Source organism: Xenopus laevis, chromosome 8L, assembly GCF_017654675.1.
Source record: "Xenopus laevis strain J_2021 chromosome 8L, Xenopus_laevis_v10.1, whole genome shotgun sequence".
Classification (NCBI taxonomy): domain Eukaryota; kingdom Metazoa; phylum Chordata; class Amphibia; order Anura; family Pipidae; genus Xenopus; species Xenopus laevis.
The window spans coordinates 1,591,782-1,614,908 of NC_054385.1; the positions used below are offsets into that span (position 1 = coordinate 1,591,782).

General features: G+C 41.4%; 2 protein-coding genes and 2 long non-coding RNA genes across 4 annotated transcripts in view; 2 read left to right on the forward strand and 2 right to left on the reverse strand.

Annotated features, from left to right (window-relative positions):
• LOC108698119 overlaps positions 1–6,808 on the reverse strand; it is a 79,478-nt gene extending 72,670 nt beyond the window's left edge. The window contains exons 1-2 of the long non-coding RNA XR_001932565.2: positions 5,912–6,808; positions 353–447 (exon numbers count right to left, since the gene is read on the reverse strand). This is a non-coding gene — a long non-coding RNA (uncharacterized LOC108698119). The remainder of the gene's footprint in view (positions 1–352; positions 448–5,911) is intronic.
• Positions 61–8,464, forward strand: slc34a3.L (solute carrier family 34 (type II sodium/phosphate cotransporter), member 3 L homeolog). Its single transcript, XM_018229375.2, has 13 exons — positions 61–158; positions 826–972; positions 1,484–1,588; positions 1,736–1,864; positions 2,245–2,388; positions 3,310–3,421; positions 3,676–3,871; positions 3,960–4,055; positions 4,161–4,278; positions 4,548–4,715; positions 5,515–5,631; positions 6,518–6,642; positions 6,757–8,464. Exons 2-13 carry the CDS (start codon positions 873–875, stop codon positions 7,246–7,248), a joined length of 1,902 nt encoding a protein of 633 aa, XP_018084864.1. The 5' UTR covers positions 61–158; positions 826–872; the 3' UTR covers positions 7,249–8,464.
• Positions 8,366–22,986, reverse strand: LOC108698122. The gene is made up of 6 exons (XR_001932566.2): positions 22,854–22,986; positions 22,188–22,257; positions 19,392–19,515; positions 18,946–19,010; positions 17,897–17,998; positions 8,366–12,261 (listed from the first exon to the last, which is right to left on the reverse strand). It is a non-coding gene; the product is annotated as an uncharacterized LOC108698122 (long non-coding RNA).
• On the forward strand, positions 21,502–23,016 carry LOC108698121. The gene is made up of 2 exons (XM_018229378.2): positions 21,502–22,014; positions 22,879–23,016. The coding sequence occupies exons 1-2, from the start codon at positions 21,514–21,516 to the stop codon at positions 23,014–23,016; spliced, it is 639 nt and encodes a 212-aa protein (XP_018084867.1). The 5' UTR covers positions 21,502–21,513.
• The last annotated feature ends 111 nt before the right edge of the window (positions 23,017–23,127 follow it).

Consider the following 23,127-nt stretch of genomic DNA (forward strand, 5'->3'; position numbering starts at 1 on the left):
AGATTAGCCCGCTAACCATTAATTGCAAACGAGTGATAGAAAAGGTATAATTTGCACAGGTAGCATAAAACTTTGACCCCGCTACTTGAGGCTTATATAGAGCTTGCACGCCTTACTCTTTCCTGCACTCGGCCGTCTGCTCAATTCGACTCTGCCAGGTAAGTTAATACCAACTCGGACCAGGCAATGGGCAGCCCTTGGGTAGGAGCAGACATCATTCTAAGTAGCTTCCCAATATCCATTATTTCCTTAATCTCACTGTGTTTTGAGTTATGTGTAACTGTTATTGTCTGTCTGCCCCTCTCTATTCTCTGGTTCTGACTCTTGAAAAATGTATGAGACAGTGACTTACCCTTTAGATTTAACATAGACATTCGATTGGTCTGTCAGTGATGGGTAAGAATGCAGATCTCCAGGCACAGGAATCACAGCTACAAAGATGACCTGCTGAAGGGGGTTTATATATTTTATATTAAGCAGTAATTAACAAAGTCTTTTTCAATTGAGCAATATACTTGTATTTGCAGTTGCACATGGCAATACCACACACACACATATATGTGATATATATATATATATATATATATATATATATATATATATATATATATATATATATATATATATAGTCCAATATTTATAATAAATATTATGATTTTTATAAGTCCTGAGAGTACAGACCTTTTTGTAGTAGATATATATATATGTATATGTATATATATATATATATATATATATATCATGGCACATCATATGCAAGAGGGTATGGGCCTGGTGAATAAATCTGTTTCTCTGTTTAATGTGTCCCCCTTTATTGCTGTTTAGCTTAACACCAGCACACTCCTGGTGGGTCGAACTGCACCGTCTCCAACATGCCATTCACTTCCAACAACCTGCCGGTACCGCTAACAGAAATCAAACTCAACCTTGATGAGATGCCAGCAAAGTTACCTGAGAAGGAAGTTCCTTCAGGTAAGTGATTTAAACTAAAAGACTGCACCCTGCATTGTATGTTTCTACTTATTTTATGCGTGGGAGCTGCCGTGGTGCTTTATCAGTCCAAGTAAAACATTTTCATATCTTCCATGGGTCCCCAATAAAAAAGGGCAATCTCTTTTTTTTTTCTTCCTACCTCTGGGCAGCTAAGGTAAATGCCCCAAGTCGCAGGGCAGTCACATCAAGTGGAAACCAAGGGAATCCTGCACTAAAGTGTGTGTGATAATCACAATCAATACAGAGTATTGAATACCAATCACGTTTGGATATGATATCAACAAGCGGTCTCAGTGCCCCAAAGCGATAAAGGCTGATAATCCTGTGCTGCTGGCAGGGAGGAATGATTGTTCCCTTAACGGAACAGACACCCAATGCATATTGCTGTTTCCTAATAAGGGAGTTTGGGGGAAAATTAAACTGATATTAAGTTTTTTTGTCATCTTCCCAACAGTTCCCCATTAGATATATGTTTTTTTTCTATCCACAGTCACTAATACTGCATCAACCACAGATTTGCTGTACTGTGATGGCCTTGACACTGAGGATCCATGGGCCTTACCTGAACTGGAGGGATCTGGCCCCTCATGGAAAGGTATGATACCCACTGATCTGAGGGCAGATATAACGCCCATAGCTGCTTGCAATGCCCCTAGTCACATGGTAGGGAAATATCTCATTATTATAGGACATGGAGATCCTTAATGAATTCCTAATTAATTGCACTTTTTTCCTTCCCCAGAGTTGAATACCAAGCAGAGAATCAAGCGTGTTGTTATTGGGATAGTGAAGGGCTGTCTTCTCCTGGGATTCCTCTACTTTTTCGTCTGCTCCTTAGATGTACTGAGTTCTGCCTTCCAGTTGGTGGGAAGTAAGTCATTTATGTTCTCCTCTATAGCCCAGCTCCCCTCGTGTAAATGTAGGGTCAATTGTTAAAGAGTTGAAATAAAACCTGCTCTCATTTACATTAGCCCCAGTCAGATCTTCTCCCTAGGAAAGTGAATCCAATTTACCCCGGTACTAACCCAGAGACAGAGCTCTGATTCTCTGAACTTCCTGGGCTGTCCTCTTTCTCATGATCATGCAAGGGACGGGGCTTAGTTTTGACAAGAACAAGAGCACCCTCTAATGGCCAAAACTTTCAGTAAGTTTGGCAAAAGAAATCCAGTTTTGCCATCACTGACTCTAAATTATACATAATGTTACTTTATTACTAGATTTCACGCCTTGTCTGCCTTCTTCTTTCTACAGGTAAACTGACAGGTGATATTTTCAGTGATAACGAAATCCTGGCCAATCCCATCGCTGGGCTTGTTATTGGTGTTTTGGTTACAGTTCTGGTGCAGAGCTCCAGCACGTCCTCTTCCATCATTGTCAGCATGGTGTCCTCTGGATGTGAGTAATGGGCATCTATTATTCCTCTCATTGGAAACAGGTTTCATTAGGTGAGGCCTGAGTTGGTGAAAAGGATTAGTCAGTTGTGGGTGGGTGTAGGCGGTTCCTATACAACTCCAAATGCCTTGGTAGGTGGGACACTACTGTAGACCCCAACAGAGTGCATGGAATATCTCTGTTGTACAGAACAAGAAAGAAAATCCCATGTAGGTCTCTTCAGTGGAGCAGTGGTGTATTGTGTCATAAGCCTGAAGCAGGACCCTTAGAGCAGCGCTCCCCAACCTTTTTTGGCCCGGTGTAGAGCCCAATTTTTCTGCAAGGAGTGGGGGGGTTTCGGGAGGGGGTCGGCGTCCAATTCTGGCACTAGGCTCGGCAGCCCAGTTCAAGACTGTCTGTGGCCCGGCAGATGGGAACTCCTGCCTTAGAGAACCCTAAAGCTTAACGTTAACTCATACTAATATGAGTCATAAATTCATAAAGGAGGCCCCCACATCTTAGGTTTAGCTAGCATTAGGCACAGACCAGTAATAGTTCATCAATAAAGTGAGAGATAGAAGGTAGTGTTCTTCAACAACAAAAAAAAGAGGGATCAGCACCTCAGGGGGTCCCTCTTCAGAACAGGGTCATGAATGAGAAGGCTTAGGGATGTGTATCCCTTTACATAACTCTGCTGATGGTTAGTAAGCGGGTCCTGGGTACCTGTAAAAAGGAACTACCCAGGAGGTGATTGTTTTGGGTAGGGGAGTAGAAAGGAAGAATCTCACCAGATGGAGTAACTATGGGAAAGATCTGTGAATGAGATGGTGGCAGTGGAGTGCTAGGCAGGTGTGAAGAGAGAGAAAGGGTGACTGTCACTAGGTAGTAATGGGGAAAACCGTGTTCAGTTTTACCCTAATATCTGATCTTCTTGTTGTGCTCTAGTGCTGAACGTCAAAGCTTCCATCCCCATCATAATGGGCGTAAATGTTGGAACATCCGTCACCAGTACTTTGGTATCTCTGGCGCAATCTGGAAACCGAAATGAGTTTCGCAGGTACGTTTTGTACTTACAGACTTCACGCTCTTGGAGTCTTGTTTTATTTAATTCACACAATCCCTAGAGAGATGATGTTGGGTGGTGGAATATAGAGTTGCATTGAGGGCAATTCCTTTCCCTGGCCCACAGAAAGCAGTGCAATGGGACCAAGCTCAAACTGCCCTGCCTGAACAATGGGCCTGCAATGATATAAACCCACTTTTCCTCTTTACCCTCCAAATATATAACCAGTTGGGATTCCTTGATTTCAGGGCTTTTGGAGGTTCTGCTGTCCATGGCATCTTTAACTGGATGACGGTCATAGTGTTGCTGCCCATCGAGATTGGCACGGGATATCTCTATCACGTCTCTAAAGCCATCATCAACAGCTTCAACATCAATGCAGGAGGACAAGCCCCTGATATCCTGAAAGTCATTACAGAGCCCTTCACTCATCTGATAATCAGGGTGAGTATTGTCGTTGCCCAGATTTCTAACTGCCTCCTGGTCATCTGTAGGTCCAGTCGCACCTTACAACTGTTCTTTGTGTCCCTAGCTGGACAGTTCTGTAATTTCCGGAAATGCCATTGGAGATCCTGAGACAAAGAACAAGAGCCTGATCAAGCACTGGTGCGTTACAGAGTCCTACACGGTGAGTATTGCCAGGGAACATGCCACTGATAACAGCACGATTATATCAAATATATCTAAGGTTATTGGCAGCAAAATAGTTATAGAATTCTCTGGATTATTCTAGGTCACCCAAAACATCTCCGTGTCCAACATGACTGAGTGCAAAATATTTCAGTGCTTTGTAACAGAAAATGGAACATTCAGAGAAGAGAACATCACTACAAAGGAAAATATTGAGAAATGTAAGAGCTGCAGTGGAGTTCAGGAAACACTGCTCCTCGGTATTTTTACAGAGGTAGATTTTTAGGGTATCAATGTGGATTGATCGGCAGCCAATCAGCACTGAGTGTCATCAGACACTGAAAGCAAATATCTGATTGGCTGCATTGGGGTTACGGAACCCCATAGTCACTTTACTGTGGATAAAATTGCAGCCACTACAAAATGATAGTTCAGCTAACACTTACTTGTGGTATCACTATATATGGCTGAGTATGGTCTCTTTCCACAGGCATGCACATTTTTGCGAACACCAACCTCTCCGACATGGCCGTTGGTTTCATCCTTCTGACAGCCTCCCTACTGGTCCTGTGCACGTGTCTCATCCTCATTGTCAAACTGCTAAACTCCGTCCTGAAGGGGCAGATTGCTCAGGCAATCAAAAAGATCCTCAATGCAGGTAAGGGGACTGAGTATGTTCGCCAAACTTGGACATATTTACTCAATATTCTAAACACTTCTGGAACAATGTAGTAGAATCCCACCTGGAGAAGAACCAATTTCTGCTATATTGATTCAAGAGTCAGAACTAGAGAACATGGATAAACAAATATTGCTTTCAACAGCAATTACATTTACCCATTACTTTCAAGCCCCTGAAATGCTGTAATTAATGAATAGTGAAAAGTTGCTAAGCTTTGCATTTTCTTCCAATGCACAAAGTGAATGGAAATTCCCTTTAAGGTATCTATATACCTTGAAAAGGACTGAGACAAAAAGTTGCATCTGGATTGCAGCGCAATACTTTACATCATTATGTCACTTCAGAGTTGACATTTAGATCTGCCGAGCCAGCAATATCTGTTTCATATATAAATATATATATATATATATGTGTACCGTATGTATGTATTCCCTTATCAATTGCAACAGCATGTCTCCGATAAGGAGAACTAAAACTTTGACCCTTTTATTTTAGAATATAACCTTACTAGAGATCAACTGTGCCCTTATCTCAGCATTAGCTTAGGGTGCCGTTATCCTACATATACTCTGAAAATATACCTATTCTTTATTTTCCCATAGACAGTACAGTATGAGGTGCCATATTGTTAAGCAAGTAAAAACCAAATCTTCTGTTTCAGTCATTCATCTTCCTGTAATTACATTCCCCATATCAGGTGTCTGTACACTTTACAGTGCATTAGAACCAGAGAGGGGTGTTTGACTCATTTTGATGTGTGACCCTCCCCATACAGATTTTCCATTCCCGTTCACCTGGCTTAGTGGATATCTGGCCATCAGTGTTGGCGCTGTAATGACCTTCGTGGTGCAAAGTAGCTCTGTGTTCACTGCTGCAATTGTTCCATTGATTGGTAAGTACTTTATTAGTTTGATATATAAAGCATCAATCTGAGCTGCTCACAGCACTTATTAACATACACAAAGTTGTACTTCCTGTTTCTGGGCTGCTCTCTTTCCCATGGTCAGACATAAGGTGGGGCTTATTTCCTACATACAGTCTATTAATAATTTTTTCCGTTGCACTGATTTTTTTGTCACAAAGAAAGCAAGGGAAATTGACTAGGTGAAACAGTAATAGCAATGTATAGAATATATATGGTTTCTTCTGATAATGTTTCACAAGTTACTTACCTTTAACACCAGCAGGACAATATTTAATCCATAAATCTCTGTTGCACTTCACTGGGGTGGGAGGTAGTCAGATGTCTGGAATGTAAAAAGATTGTCATTATTTTCTGTAGACGATAAGAATAACTGCCTCGTAGATCATTAACTGTCACACTAAAAGTTAATAATATATAGTCTCACTCATTATTGCCATTTAATCACTTACCCAAGTGACGAGGCCTCATTTATGATTCTCAGGGGCATTGCTAGGCACTGTACATAACGCATTTGTACATTGTACTATGACTGAGACCGAGCATGCACAAGTCTTGGTCAGGCATTACCTACAGGGCTGCCCTCGTGCATTGCACCCACACATGCTACAGTTTGTGCCAAGAAACTCATGCGCAACTGAAATAATTACTCTGGAATGCTGAAGTTTGCCCAGGAGCAGTAACCCATAGTAACCAATAAGATATTTGCTTTTAAACAGGTGACCAGTAAATTCTACCTGCAGATTGGTTGCTATGGGTTACTGCTCCTGGGAAAACTTAGTGTCTTTTATGACATTACCCCTACATGATTACACCAAACCTCTGGATATTTTCATAAGTGTCTATCATTTCACAGGTGTGGGAGTCATTAGCATGGAAAGAGCGTACCCATTGTTCTTGGGGTCCAACATCGGAACCACCACTACTGCTGTGTTGGCAGCTCTAGCCAGTCCTGCTGAAGCCCTCAGCAATTCTGTTCAGGTACAGCACGTGTGACAGATGTATTAAATGGCATTCTCAGACTAGAACAGCTTGCATTTTAGGTTTCAGGCAGTTGTTTTGAACTTAATACTAATATCTTTTTGTCCCCTCCAGGTTGCCTTCATCCATCTATTCTTCAACTTGACGGGATTAGTTCTCTGGTATATTTTTCCATTCCTGCGTGTCCCCATTCCTGTCGCAAAGAAATTTGGAGACATCACAGCCAAATATCGCTGGTTCGCTGTCCTATATCTTCTCCTCAGCTTCCTCGTCATTCCGCTGGCAGTCTTCGGCCTCTCTATGGCTGGATGGATTGTGTTGGCTGCCGTTGGAGGCCCAATCCTCTTCATGATCATCGTCATCATTATTGTGAATGTCCTGCAGAAGAAAGTCCCTAAGTGCTTACCGCCGTTCCTGAGAGACTGGGACTTTTTGCCTACCTGGATGCATTCCATGGCCCCTCTGGACAGATTATTCAGCTCTGTCTGTGGCTGCTGTTGCAAAAAATGCGGCAAGAGTGAGGATGAGGAGAAGCCAAAGGAGCAACTCCCCGCAGACCTTTCATGCTATGACAATCCTGAATTCATTCAGTCACAAAGGCTATGAAGGTGACAGCAGTCACTTACATGGACAACCCAATGAACTGCTCTTCCCAACAACACCAACTCCCCACCCAAAACTATTTATGTATTTTTGTACAGTTTTTTTTAACATGAAAATAATGTGCTGTGTAAATCCTTAGCCTTAAAGAGATGGAGAATGAGCTGGCTTTATTTAAATAATTCCATGCTTATTACAGTGTCGGTGTGTGATGAAACCGGGGCCCATTAGCTTTACCCCACTTGAAACCACCCCCAGGGATCAAAAACTCACAGTAAGATGTATTACTTGATCCTAAACAGAAAGGAGGAATTGGCAATATATTGGGCAATATATTTATCAAATGTCCTACCTGCCATCCATTTCCTGGTTGTGGGTATCAATGGGCATAAAAGACCAAACCCAGTGAGAAGAAGTGAGAAGAAACTATCAACATATAAGAAGAAGGTGTGCCAAGATTTGTATCCTAGTTAACCAGGAATGCCCAACTTGTAGCAACACAGGTTCACTACCAGTTTTTAAAAAGAGTATTTTGATGTCTAACTTTACGGATATCCTTCCGATATATCTAAACAGGGATTTGGTTATCCTTACGATATATCTAAACAGGGATTTGGTTATCCTTACGATATATCTAAACAGGGATTTGGTTATCCTTACTTCTTGCTGCCTGGCTGCTCTCTTTCCAGTGGTGGCTTGGTTAAGGACTCGTGGAATATTTTCCACTATATCATTAAGGCAGGAACCTAAATAAGTATGTAGTTGCAAAAGCTTTAGAAATCTACTTTACAATGTTCTAAGGAGAAACTCCCAGTCAGTGACTATTTTAGAGAGGAAAAATTGCAGTTTTACATAAACCAACCTGGTATTAGTTTTTTATGCCTTTTTCATACCCAGGTTTTACAACCCAAAATAGTATGATTCTGTTCAGGGCTTTAGCAGTTCTAAGTGACTCATGGTGATATGTACAGATTCAGAGTTGCAAGTGGATACGGGAGAAGCTTTTCCCCATGCTCATGTATGGAATGATATAAATCACTATAGTGGTCAGCTGTGGACAATATGTTATGAGTGATAAGTCATGTCTGAGCTACAGTAAGACGACAAGAGTTCGGCTGTGCCCGTGCCTTTTATTCTTCAGTAAGATACTGTCATATTTTGTACCTTTGCACACATAAAATCAAGAGCACAATATGACTGCATTAAAGGAAATTTAAACTTACAGTTTGTTGTTGTCATGACATTAAAAGCAAAGAAACTGTAGTTCTTTACACTGTAGTTTGATACAATGCCATAAAATGAGGGATGCTCTTTATCTGCCATTAAGTGCCACCAACACCCGGGGGCAAGAGATCACCTTATTTATAAGGCACAAGGCCAGGTCATTTACTCCTTTTTGTATCCAGCAAGGGCAGCACTGATGTTTCCATAGGCTGAGCAGTAGGTCTATAACTTCTGTAGTTCACACAAAGCTGCACCGCCATTTCTGTATTGCCAAAAGACTTGGTGCAATGCTTCTATCAGTCCCCCTGGACAAAAGGCAATGTCACTTGTACAAAAAATAAAACAGGAGACACACACTTTATAACAACTGAAGGGGAGCTTGCCCCACTTATGGTGGTAACAAATCAAGGTCCCAATGAAAAGAGCTCAGGGGGAATATAAAGATTAGCTATTGGTAAACTAAATTCTACATGTAGTCACTCCAAGAACAAAACATATTATTTGGAAGAGCAGCTAAATGCTTTCCCTACAAGTACCGGGGGGGGGGGGGGGTATCAGTGTAGGGCAGGCCTGGACTGGCAATCTGTGGGTTCTGGCAAATTAAATTTAGCAACCATTGGAACCCAGATTAAATATAGCAACCATTGGAACCCAGATTAAATTTAGCAACCAATGAACCCCAGATTAAATGTAGCAACCATTGGACCCCAGATGAAATGTAGCAAAAATTTGAACCCAGATTCGATTTAGCAACTATTGGAACCCAGATTCAATTTAGCAACCATTGGAACCCATATTAAATTTACCAACTATTGGAATCCAGATTAAATTTAGCAACCATTGGAACACAGATTAAATTTAGCAACCATTGGACCCCAGATTAAATATAGCAACCATTGGAACCCAGATTAAATTTAGCAACTATTGGAACCCAGATTAAATTTAGCAACCATTGGAACCCATATTAAATTTAGCAACTATTGGAACCCAGATTAAATTTAGCAACCATTGGAACCCAGATTAAATATAGCAACCATTGGAACCCATATTAAATTTAGCAACCAATGAACCCCAGATTAAATGTAGCAACCATTGGACCCCAGATGAAATGTAGCAAACATTGGAACCCAGATTCAATTTAGCAACTATTGGAACCCAGATTCAATTTAGCAACCATTGGAACCCATATTAAATTTACCAACTATTGGAACCCAGATTAAATTTAGCAACCATTGGAACACAGATTAAATTTAGCAACCATTGGAACACAGATTAAATTTAGAAACTATTGGAACCCAGATTAAATTTAGCAACTATTGGAACCCAGATTAAATTTAGCAACCATTGAACCCATATTAAATTTAGAAACTATTGGAACCCAGATTAAATTTAGCAACCATTGGAACCCAGATTAAATTTAGCAACTATTGGAACCCAGATTAAATTTAGCAACCATTGGAACCCATATTAAATTTAGAAACTATTGGAACCCAGATTAAATTTAGCAACCATTGGAACCCAGATTAAATTTAGCAACTATTGGAACCCAGATTAAATTTAGCAACCATTGGAACCCAGATTAAATTTAGCAACTATTGGAACCCAGATTAAATTTAGCAACCATTGGAACCCATATTAAATTTAGCAACCATTGAACCCCAGATTAAATGTAGCAACCATTGGACCCCAGATGAAATATAGCAACCATTGGACCCCAGATTAAATTTAGCAACCATTGGAACACAGATTACATGTAGCAACCATTGGACCCCAGATTAAATTTAGCAACCATTGGACCCCAGATTAAATTTAGCAGCCATAGGAACTCAAATTAAATTTAGCAGCCATTGGAAACCAGATTAAATTTAGCAACCATTGGAACCCAGATTAAATTTAGCAACCATTGGAACCCAGATTAAATTTAGCAGCCATAGGAACTCAAATTAAATTTAGCAGCCATAGGAACTCAAATTAAATTTAGCAGCCATTGGAACCCAGATTAAATTTAGCAACCATTGGAACCCAGATTAAATTTAGCAACCATTGGAACCCAGATTAAATTTAGCAACTATTGGAACCCAGATTAAATTTAGCAACCATTGGAACCCATATTAAATTTAGCAACCATTGAACCCCAGATTAAATGTAGCAACCATTGGACCCCAGATGAAATATAGCAACCATTGGACCCCAGATTAAATTTAGCAACCATTGGAACACAGATTACATGTAGCAACCATTGGACCCCAGATTAAATTTAGCAACCATTGGACCCCAGATTAAATTTAGCAACCATTGGAACACATATTACATGTAGCAACCATTGGACCCCAGATTAAATTTAGCAACCATTGGACCCCAGATTAAATTTAGCAGCCATAGGAACTCAAATTAAATTTAGCAGCCATTGGAAACCAGATTAAATTTAGCAACCATTGGAACCCAGATTAAATTTAGCAACCATTGGAACCCAGATTAAATTTAGCAACCATTGGAACCCAGATTAAATTTAGCAACCATTGGAACCCAGATTAAATTTAGCAGCCATAGGAACTCAAATTAAATTTAGCAACCATTGGAACCCAGATTCAATTCAGACAAATTCCAGATATTTTTAGCTCTTTATTCTAACAAGAGCCTAAGTGAGGTCTGTCACTGATGTTGGGGTTCAGGCCAGGCTCACAGTCAGGGTAACAAGTCATCCCACAAGGGTTGTATTGGGTTGAGGTTGGGACTCTATGCAGGCCAGTCAGGTTCTTTTACTCCACGCTCAGCTAACCCTTTCTGTATATACTTGGCTTTTGCATGCAGGCATTATTGTGCTAAAACGTGAAAGGGCCTGCTCCAAAATTTGTCAGGACCATTATTGTACCTTAAACTGGAAACAGAGCCATGAAAAACATTTCCAGACCACTATTTTTTTTTTTTTTTTATAAGATTCCTTATAAACAAGTGGAAAAGGTCAAACAACACTGTTACTTATAACAGCAGATGGAAGGCACGTACTGTAAACTCTCTGTAGTTCATAAACAAGTCGTTAACAGAGACTATAAACTAATGAGGGATCTTTAGCTCCGTGTGTCTGCCCGAATAAACAGGTCCCTGCTGACTATGCACATTACATGTTGTGTAAGTTGTTCGATTTGATACAATGTACCAATACAGAGATGCATGATTTCAGGTCACAAACAAACAATATGGCGGCTGGAGTCAATTAGCCAATGGAATGCTGTGGCAATGCTTTGATACTTCTAAGTAAGATGCCATAGAAACTCTTAATACAGGGACTATCACATAACTGATGTATTAGGAATTCTTCTATACATAAATATTAAGCGCAACAAATTTTCCCTGCTTGGCCTGGTGTCATTGCACGGTCTTATACAGTGACAGAACAAGCAATATAAGTCATTGGCCATAAAAACATTTCTAGGTTTAATGGCTGACTCATTATTGAAGCTTATTAACCTGACGATTTTATGTCTAAAAGCCAAACTGCGTAGAGTTCAGCAAGTCACACAGAGCCAAGAGGGTTATCAGCAAGAAAATTTGGAAACATTACAAGCATCAATTTATGAAATTAACAGATTACTGTTAAAGTTACTGGGGGAGCCAAATGGTAGGTAGGTATCCCCTGTGACTATAATAACTTACCTGATATCCCAGGTTGGTGCTCCTGTTAGCAGGAAAATGCATCGGCCCAGGGTACTCCTGTAGAAGCTCATTTGCCGTGAACTTTCTTCCATTTGGCGTGACGTTTATGTGTAAGTTTCACTCTTTTGTGCATGAGTCTGCCTGCATTGTAACAAAAAGAAGACACACAAAGTTGAACAACATGGTGACCAATGGGCTTCTACAGAAATAACCTGGGTCAGTGCAATTTTTAGCAAAAATGACCACCAGACCAGGGTGTCAGGTAAGCTTTCATAATCACTGAGGGGTGCCTAACAATTTTGCAGCCCTCCCCCTCAGTTCTACTGAGTAATTCATATTTTCATAAGTCTTCCTTTGTGAATTAGTAAGATATTTCTATTCATTTTTCAACGTACAGAAAGAAAATAAGCATGAGTGATTGATACAAGGGGTTTGGATTCAATTAACCAAGAGTTTCTTAAGGTGCAGATTCTTCTATTGCCTCTGGAAAAAAGCAACTCCTTCATTATTGTATAGCTCCACCTTGCCTGACCATGGGGAAGAGAGCAGCCCAGTAGCAGGAAGTACAGAGAATCAGAGCTCTGTACCTGGGTAAGTACTGGGGGAGATTGGATTCACTTACCCAGGGGGAGGTTCCTGTCTGACCATGGGAAAGAGAGCAGCCCAGGAGCAGGAAGTACAGAGAATCAGAGCTCTGTACCTGGGTAAGTACTGGGGGAGATTGGATTCACTTACCCAGGGGGAGGTTCCTGTCTGACCATGGGAAAGAGAACAGCCCAGGAGCAGGAAGTACAGAGAATCAGAGCTCTGTACCTGGGTAAGTACTGGGGGAGATTGGATTCACTTACCCAGGGGGAGGTTCCTGTCTGACCATGGGAAAGAGAACAGCCCAGGAGCAGGAAGTACAGAGAATCAGAGCTCTGTACCTGGGTAAGTACTGGGGGAGATTGGATTCACTTACCCAGGGGGAGGTTCCTGTCTGACCATGGGAAAGAGAACAGCCCAGGAGCAGGAAGTACAGAGAATCAGAGCTCTGTACCTGGGTAAGTACTGGGGGAGATTGGATTCACTTACCCAGGGGGAGGTTCCTGTCTGACCATGGGAAAGAGAACAGCCCAGGAGCAGGAAGTACAGAGAATCAGAGCTCTGTACCTGGGTAAGTACTGGGGGAGATTGGATTCACTTACCCAGGGGGAGGTTCCTGTCTGACCATGGGAAAGAGAACAGCCCAGGAGCAGGAAGTACAGAGAATCAGAGCTCTGTACCTGGGTAAGTACTGGGGGAGATTGGATTCACTTACCCAGGGGGAGGTTCCTGTCTGACCATGGGAAAGAGAGCAGCCCAGGAGCAGGAAGTACAGAGAATCAGAGCTCTGTACCTGGGTAAGTACCTGACGGGAGATTGGATTCACTTACCCAGGGGGAGGTTCCTGTCTGACCATGGGAAAGAGAACAGCCCAGGAGCAGGAAGTACAGAGAATCAGAGCTCTGTACCTGGGTAAGTACTGGGGGAGATTGGATTCACTTACCCAGGGGGAGGTTCCTGCCTGACCATGGGAAAGAGAGCAGCCCAGGAGCAGGAGGTACAGAGAATCAGAGCTATGTACCTGGGTAAGTACTGGGGGAGATTGGATTCACTTACCCAGGGGGAGGTTCCTGTCTGACCATGGGAAAGAGAGCAGCCCAGGAGCAGGAGGTACAGAGAATCAGAGCTATGTACCTGGGTAAGTACTGGGGGAGATTGGATTCACTTACCCAGGGGGAGGTTCCTGTCTGACCATGGGAAAGAGAACAGCCCAGGAGCAGGAAGTACAGAGAATCAGAGCTCTGTACCTGGGTAAGTACTGGGGGAGATTGGATTCACTTACCCAGGGGGAGGTTCCTGTCTGACCATGGGAAAGAGAACAGCCCAGGAGCAGGAAGTACAGAGAATCAGAGCTCTGTACCTGGGTAAGTACTGGGGGAGATTGGATTCACTTACCCAGGGGGAGGTTCCTGTCTGACCATGGGAAAGAGAGCAGCCCAGGAGCAGGAAGTACAGAGAATCAGAGCTCTGTACCTGGGTAAGTACTGGGGGAGATTGGATTCACTTACCCAGGGGGAGGTTCCTGTCTGACCATGGGAAAGAGAACAGCCCAGGAGCAGGAAGTACAGAGAATCAGAGCTCTGTACCTGGGTAAGTACTGGGGGAGATTGGATTCACTTACCCAGGGGGAGGTTCCTGTCTGACCATGGGAAAGAGAGCAGCCCAGGAGCAGGAGGTACAGAGAATCAGAGCTATGTACCTGGGTAAGTACTGGGGGAGATTGGATTCACTTACCCAGGGGGAGGTTCCTGTCTGACCATGGGAAAGAGAGCAGCCCAGGAGCAGGAGGTACAGAGAATCAGAGCTATGTACCTGGGTAAGTACTGGGGGAGATTGGATTCACTTACCCTGGGGGAGGTTCCTGTCTGACCATGGGAAAGAGAACAGCCCAGGAGCAGGAAGTACAGAGAATCAGAGCTCTGTACCTGGGTAAGTACTGGGGGAGATTGGATTCACTTACCCAGGGGGAGGTTCCTGTCTGACCATGGGAAAGAGAGCAGCCCAGGAGCAGGAGGTACAGAGAATCAGAGCTATGTACCTGGGTAAGTACTGGGGGAGATTGGATTCACTTACCCAGGGGGAGGTTCCTGTCTGACCATGGGAAAGAGAACAGCCCAGGAGCAGGAAGTACAGAGAATCAGAGCTCTGTACCTGGGTAAGTACTGGGGGAGATTGGATTCACTTACCCAGGGGGAGGTTCCTGTCTGACCATGGGAAAGAGAACATCCCAGGAGCAGGAAGTACAGAGAATCAGAGCTCTGTACCTGGGTAAGTACTGGGGGAGATTGGATTCACTTACCCAGGGGGAGGTTCCTGTCTGACTATGGGAAAGAGAACATCCCAGGAGCAGGAAGTACAGAGAATCAGAGCTCTGTACCTGGGTAAGTACTGGGGGAGATTGGATTCACTTACCCAGGGGGAGGTTCCTGTCTGACTATGGGAAAGAGCGCAGCCACAGAGAATCAGAGCTCTGTACCTGGTTAAGCACTGGGGGGAGATTGGATTTACTTACCCAGGGGGAGGTTCTTGTCGGACCAAGGGGAAGAGAGCAGCCCAGGAGCAAGAAGTACAGTGAATTAGAGATCTGTACTGAGTACGTCTGGGGGAGATTGAATTAATTTACCCAGGGGGAGGTTCCTATGTGACAATGGGAAAGAAGGCAGCCCAGGAGCAGAAAGTACAGAAAACTAGAGATCTGTACTGTATAGGCCTGGGGGAGATTGGATTCATTTACTCAGGGGGAGGAAGCTAAAAAAGCTTATACAAATGAGCTCAGTTTTCATCTTAAATGCACTTGTAATTTAGCACCATTAATACAAGGAATGTATATTCAAATGGGTATTAAAAAAACAACATTATATCAGACAGTTCTCCCAGCTGCATTATACAGTATATAATTTTTGTTGCAACCCAGTTTGGGCCAGTATGGGTGCAGCTGTGTGGAGGAAAAGAAAGAGATGTATTACAGATTTCTTTAAACTTTATCTGTGATACTGGGAAGAACACTTTATCTCCACGTCCATCACTGCTCGCTCAGATGTTACAGACTTTGCCCTCTGCATTCGGTGAACGGGTGCAGGACAGGGGACAGTGCAAAGTTTCAAACCTATTAAGGCTTACCTTAGTTGCTCTTTAGAGTTTTACATTTTTTTAATGTACTGATGGCTGACATTTTGCAAATTAAAGGGCATAGCAAACGGAAACAAGTGCCATTCTAAGGTGATTTTCTTTAATTTTTTCTCTGTTTACGTATGAAATCAAATTTGAAGTGAGTGGGTAAAATTAACAGTAGCAGCAGAAAAGGATCAGTCCCTATCCCCCAGTCTTTGCCATGTGCAAACTCTCTGGGCAGTAAGCACTTTCCTGACAGATGTCTGCCGAAAAATCGTAAGATGTACGATTGTTCCAATCCCACGAACCGCATGATAATTTCGAAGGATTGGTCGGACTTCCCTAAAATAGGTCATTCGGCAAGAAGAATCGTCGCGTCTATGGGGAGCTTAAGTGATAAGAAAGGAAACATATGGGGGGAATTCACAAAAGTGGAGATAGCCCATTGTTTTGAGTTAAAGTGGTGGTAAACTGGTGTAAAATACTCTCTCCATATTCACAAACAGAAATCCGGCTAAATTCCGACTCAACCGCCACTTTTCACATTTTAGTGAAATAAAGACAGTTTGCAGACAATTTTATGAATTTGTCTTTCAAACAACATAAAAATGGCGCAAAAACGACATTTTGAACAACATTTTCTCCCAACATTTTAAAAACGGAGTAAAGCTCAGTGTAACTCTTCCCCATGTGTCAGATCAATTCTAAAATAATCTGCTCTGCTTTGGTTTAGCCAATCTTCATTTCACACCTCTTGTAGATGGCCCATTGGTGTGTTATTATCATATTAATAGGGATTAGCATTTTATAGTCAGGGCACACGTTTCTGTCTAAACCTATAGGTGTAAAAGCCACAAAACAAGTAAAACACTGATTAAGCAATAAAAAGTGTATTTTATACAATTTGATATGTTACATGTTTTTAATTCACACTTGCATTATTTTACTAGTTTTAGCTTAATGAATGAGGCAATATTAGCAATTTGAGTGACTATATTATCTAAAGGAAAAGTAAAGCCTAGCAGGCAAATTTTTAGTTTAAGCAGCAATTAGACATTGGACCATAAACCCCCTCCCCCAAAAATGCCGATTTAATGGGTGACTGACAGGTTTAGTAAGAGCTAAAGACAAATTCAGAAAAAATGTCTTTAACATGTCGAGCAAAAGACAAAATCTGAAAACTATCTGTTTTAAAGACAAACTCACAAAAGTAGAGATAGAGGTTTGTGAATTTAGTGGCAAAACCGACATTTTTATCTCCAATTTTATTTTGTCTCGGTATCACCACTTTTGTGAATTCCCCCAATAGAGTAGAACGCTTTGCAATATTGGGCAGATTTTAGCTGTACCTCTAACTGGCTGAACCATAAACCCTTTATTGGTTATTTAGTCATTAGTTGGTTATTTATCCATCTCCTGATTTCATACTCGCTGTCACCACTATCTGTTTCTTTTATTACTCCCAGGTAATTGATAACCCTGCCCTATATACGCAGAAAAAATTGTCATATGCATGAAGCACTTTTTATTCGGGGTTACCATCTCATAAAAAAGAATATTTGTCATGTGATTGTAAGATTAACCATTCCCTAATCTCGTGAAGTCAGATACCAAAAACTTTACATATTACCATTACCTTTAAACGGGTTGTTCACCTTCCAAACACTTTTTTCAGTTTAGTTGGTTTTACAATTTTTCAAAATCTAAGTTTAAAGTTTAATGTTACAGTCTCTGGTGTTTGAGTCTATCAGCTCAGTAATTCAGGTGCAGACTCTGAACTAATCTAATTTTGCAAGATTTAGTTGATCCATTTCTCAGCAGCATCTCTGGAGTATTAGCAACTACTGTATCAATTCTAAGAGCTGCCTGTTATTCTGCTCAGCAGGGACAAAGATAAGAAATGTATCAACTAAATGTATCAATTTAGAACAGTTTACAGGGTCGACGACCCCCCTTCCCAGAGCTGCTTTAGAAGGTGAAAATAATCATGGGGCTACACTTCACAGCCCCGTTAAACATATCATACTTTGAACAGACCTGTCCATTTGGAAGACATAACTATACAAGATTATACTCATACCAAGAAGCTGGATCTTTGAGCTTGCTGTTGTAGTTCATAGGAGTTCTAATGTCAAGAAGGCCAGCATTGAACAACCAGCAGATTCCACAGTCTATGCCATCACTAATGACGAGTTTCGGAAAAAAAAAAACAAATGGAAAAAGGCAATGAGACACATATACGGTAGAAGGTCAGGAGAATTCTTGCCCATTATCAGATCATACGTGCTTATTTTTAAATATCCTGACAAGTGCAGTACACAGCACATGAGATATACGCTGGTTTTCCTATCTCCAACATGTAAACAAAGTCCACTGTACTTTCAGAAAATAATTGTTACGCCTCGGCAAGCAATAACGAGTGTCTGCTTTCTAAGCAACTTTTTATTTTTATTTACAATTATGCTGCAACTAAAATCAGTATATGTTTATCCCTTACTGTTCTCTGGTTCTGTTGCTTGAAAACAATGTAGCGGAAGTCAGTTCCTTTTCCAGCCTGCTGTTTAGCCAGCTTCTGCTACATTGTTTCAAGAACCAGAGAACAGAAAAGGACAGACATATACTGCTTTCAATAGCAATTACATTTAAACATGCCTTTAAACGAATTCACCCATTAGATTAATGTATATTGGCCAAAACTCTGTTCAAATGTGGGCATGCTTAAGGTTTATGGCACTTGCCATGGCTTGCAGAGTTTGATGGTCTGATGTCAAACCACACTTCCTGTTCAATACAGTTTGTGTTGCGTAAAAAAGGCCTTAAGTTGACACGTGAAAGGGTTTCCATGTACATTTCATTGCCTTTAACTTTGTTCCAAGATTATTGTCACTAGTAAGCAAATTAATTAAAATAATTCCTTGCAGAGGCATGGAGGGTTAAAAGGGGAACTGCATCCGAAACATTTTTATTTATTATTGAAAGGAATGTAATTCTAATATACATTAATACATTCAATGATTTTAAAGTTTTGTGTAAATGTAATTGCCACATCTTGTCTTTTATTCCTGCAGATCATTCCAGCTGTCGGACCCAACTAAAGGATCAGAAACCTCGCCCCATCGCCCAGCTCACCTCTCTCTTCTCGCTCTCCTTCTTTCCTATTTCAGGGGGCCCTCCACCCCTTTGTTTTGTTAAAACTGAAAAGGAAAATAAAAACTTTAAAAAAAAAAAAAAGAAATTTCGCCCTGTACAAGTTATTTATATGGGCCCCCCCATGAACAAAAATGTGCAGTTCCATTGCCTCTGTCAAGCTTTTCTGCATTGTCATTTCGAAATATATGATACGAAAATGACATGCATTTGTAAAGTCACTGCTTTTTTTGCAGAAGTTACGTATATTAATAACTTTATGCGTAACTCTTGCAACAATGCATCCAGATTTCACAGGCCTGGGACAACAGCCTACCCCCCGATGGCCACACACATGGTTCAGCCCACAAGCCAACCAGTAAATTTATACGCATGATGGGCCATTGCATTAAACTTCTACTTGCTGGTAAATATAGAAAACAACATACTTTTCATAGCACGGGTCTTTATTCAAACTTAGCAACACACGTCTGCCATACTGATTGCTTCTTCTAAGCTGTAGATTACATCTTTGGCTGGCAGAGGGAGAACCCCGTTTATCAGAAAGGCTGCCTGAAACAGATTACAGAGGTCAATGCAATGTGGAAGTTCCAAAAAGGTTGAGAGAGATTGGCACCCCAGCCCATATAAGAGCCTATAATCATTCCACTGATTTCGCAATTTTCAGAATACGATAACCTGTATGTTCCCAGCAGTAGAAAACATCCTGTTATATTTCCTTTCATGAATTCATATTTGTGATTTACGAATAATAAACCCCGATAAGGAATGTGATGAAAACATGTGAAAGTTGCACTGAAAGCAGCTGTTTATCTATAGTGAAACTATAAGGAAGCACCAGACAATGCTGACCCCTGCTCTACTCATTATCATCGAAGGTTGAGATGTGAGGCCACCAATAAAACATGAGGTTAAGCTGCCATGCTGATAAAGGTGGGTAATCCCAACTCAGCCGGGATTTGTCATTGCCCTAATACATGTCCTTATAAATAGGCTGTATGTTTCATTGATTTACCCCAAAATACAAAATGCATTACTATGTAGCTGGGTTGTGAGGCTATGCTTATTCAGTAGGACCTGGCACCAATGAAGCAAATTTGGCACCATTCCTTATTACAGAGTTAAAATGTTCCAGAGGGCAGATGAAATAAGATCAGACAGTACCTGTGTGTGAACCGACTGACCCGCTCTGCCTGCTGCAGCATTCCCCCAGTGCAAGCTCCGTGGCGCCATGTTAACTGGCATGCCCAACATAGCTCAAATTTAACCCCAACGACAGTAAGCAAGGCAATGCAAGCATTGAAGGTGAAATTAAGATTAAAAATTGTTTCATCAGCAGTCTGGCATAGTATTAATTTATTACTAACAATATTACAAATATCAAGTGCAAAGTCATTTTGGGTGGGTTAGCTTCCCCGAGATTTCCTAGCAGCCTGTGATATATTGCAGAGTATTGCTAATAACACAGAGATGACCCCCCAATACGAAGTGCCTGGAAATCTGTTGATGCTGGGGCTGCTGTAAGATGCCATAGGCATTCACTAATTTATGGGGCTGTGTGCCATGGCCTATTTGGACTCTCAGTCTGGACCTACCAGTAGCTACAGAATCTGTTCTGCCAGAGATGCATGCACTACTCACTAATATTCAGCTCTGCCCTCTAAACTATGGGCTGTTGTCCTCCCTCTGTCCAGTCAGGAATGTTGCTGTTACTGTTGCTCTGCTAATGAGAATAAAAGCTTTTTAATGAAAGTGTGGAGTTCTGCCCATCTCGGATCTGTACAGTCAGGAATGAGGGTGGGTGACATTTTTGGACTTCAGGTAAATGGCTACCGCAGTTGGGTTTACTTCCCCTTTTATTTTTATACACACCATTAAATTTAGTATATTAATTCCCTCAGGATGTGTTCCTTTATCCTATCTCGAATTACAGCCCAGAGGAGCAGGAAAGAGTGTGCCACATAATGACATACGGTAGTATCCTTGCTCCATTCAATTATTGCAGCCTTATTTCCTAACCCACAAGCAGGATGGCATTGGTATTAATCCAAGCCAATCACTTTTATTTACCCATGAATAAGATTTGTTCCTGTGACTCTTGAGTAACACTGATAAAACGCTCCAGTGTTATAAAACAGTACCAGATTAATGACTTTATTCATTTATGGTCTATTACGTTCTGTGGGGCAGAATAGTAAAAACACTAAAATACAGACACAGCTTTGTTGATTTGATTGGTTAGTAGAATGTCCAATTAAGTCAAAATTTCCAAGAATGAGGAGAGCACTCATAGATAGCAGTTTATGCTGTGATGTGTTTATTCAGGCTATTACACGACATGTTTCGGATCCATGTTGATCCTTTATCAAGTGTCCAATTAAGTTTCTCCAAGAGAACTGGTATTTTTCTAGATATTCACGTAGGATTTATTATATATTTATTTTAGTATTGCATTAATACCAACTCTTGGGTGTAGAGCATAAAGAGACCGGGCTCTGTACATATACATGGGTTATTTATAGAGCATGCAGCCAATGTTCCAGGCCACTAATGGGACTAAGAATAGATCTCTGCTCTCATGCTAGATCCTTCATGGCTTGGGAAAAACACAGGGACCCGGTGGTACAAGAGGCCTATCTACTAGCGCACGACTACATTGCTTATGTTACAGGCAAATCTACAGGCCCGGCACCGTCTGAAGCCACACTAGCCCTGCGGCAAGCTGCTGATGAACTGCTGGAAAAATTCCCAATTTTTTTCAAACGCTGGCCCAAAGTTTTCAGTGGGGTAACTGAGGAAAATGCCTGCGACTTCCTCATTCAGATTGTGGATGAGAATTTCAAACAACAGCAGGAACGTCAGCGCAGACAGACAGGTTATGCCATGGAGCTGCCATGGAGCATGGTGCTCTCTGTTTATGTGCTGGCTGGCCAGATGGCCATTTACTGCCAGCAGCATGGCATGGAGCATGTCCTTGGTCCTTTAGCAGAGAAGGTGGGCTGTTATGTAGAGGAAAATGTTTGCCCATTTATTAAGGAGAAGGATGGATGGGTAAGTACAAATAAACAAATTCTGAATAAATGCATGATTAGAAATCCACCAATAAGGATGCTGTATTTTTTTGTGGTACAAAGCTGGCCCTGTGTCTGCTTGGAGGCGAAGGGGTTAAAATGCTTGCTTCAGTTGTGTGACACACAGGTATCACTACCCGCAGCTGTACTTACTACACACTAAAGCCCTGGTCCAGAATCTCTCTCCCTGCATGGCCATCATTCAGCATGCTCTAAGGTCCCACTAAAACAAAACAAAAATCGCTTTAAGTTTATGAAAGCTAGATTTCTCATTTCATTTTTACAACGTGTTTATTTTTTTTCCATAAACAAGTCCATAATGGAGCAGTACATAAACAAAATTCCAAAATATTGAATGTAGCAATATACAAATATAATAACAAATGATAATCTTCATGAACAAACGTAGAGCAATAAGGATCCAACACAGATCATAAAAATAAATTTGAAAAAAATAAAAATTACATTAGAGCAGATAAAAAATAAATAAATAATATATTAAAGCACTTAGATTTAATGGGAAAAAGCTAGATAATTTCCAGGAAATATTTTGACTTTCAATTATCATGTTCAGATGATTTCTCATCAACCAATACAAAAGCAAGGCAATGGTCACATGTCTTATTGAGTTTCAAAACAATGAGTGGGCAATGAGCGCCACCTAGTGCCATAAAAAAAGAAAAAACACCAAAATTAGAACTTCCGGTAAAATACTGGCAAAATGGGGACCTTGCCCCAAAACATTTCCTCTAATCAGACAGAAGCAAGAAGTGATATTAAGAGTACAGATATTGAGAGAGACATATACATCACACTAACCAACACTGCTCTTTCTCTCCATTAGGTGGGCTTCAATGAACGCTTCAGGAGAAAGGATGGGCTGGAGAAGAAGGTGCTGAAGGCCTGCTGTGGTCTCCTGCTTGTCAGCTTGGCTCTCCTCCTCACCTGCTTCCTGTGGAGAAAAAAGATGGCTTCCTCCTGACATGCTGTACAAGGACAAGCACTGACAAAAAGGCAGCAACAATGGATGCAAACTGCTGATGTGTAAACTCAAAGCCTGATACCCTGACACAAGATTGCATTTTTTAGCCTG

Excerpts from the sequence above, each read along its gene's own strand:
- LOC108698121 (XM_018229378.2), top strand. The coding sequence starts at position 21,514 with ATGGGACTAAGAATAGATCTCTGCTCTCATGCTAGATCCTTCATGGCT. Across the intron at positions 22,015-22,878 it reads TTAAGGAGAAGGATGGATGG|GTGGGCTTCAATGAACGCTT; the intron begins GTAAGTACAAAT and ends TCTCTCCATTAG.
- slc34a3.L (XM_018229375.2), top strand. The coding sequence starts at position 873 with ATGCCATTCACTTCCAACAACCTGCCGGTACCGCTAACAGAAATCAAA. Across the intron at positions 2,389-3,309 it reads CAGCATGGTGTCCTCTGGAT|TGCTGAACGTCAAAGCTTCC; the intron begins GTGAGTAATGGG and ends GTTGTGCTCTAG. Across the intron at positions 3,872-3,959 it reads TCACTCATCTGATAATCAGG|CTGGACAGTTCTGTAATTTC; the intron begins GTGAGTATTGTC and ends TTGTGTCCCTAG.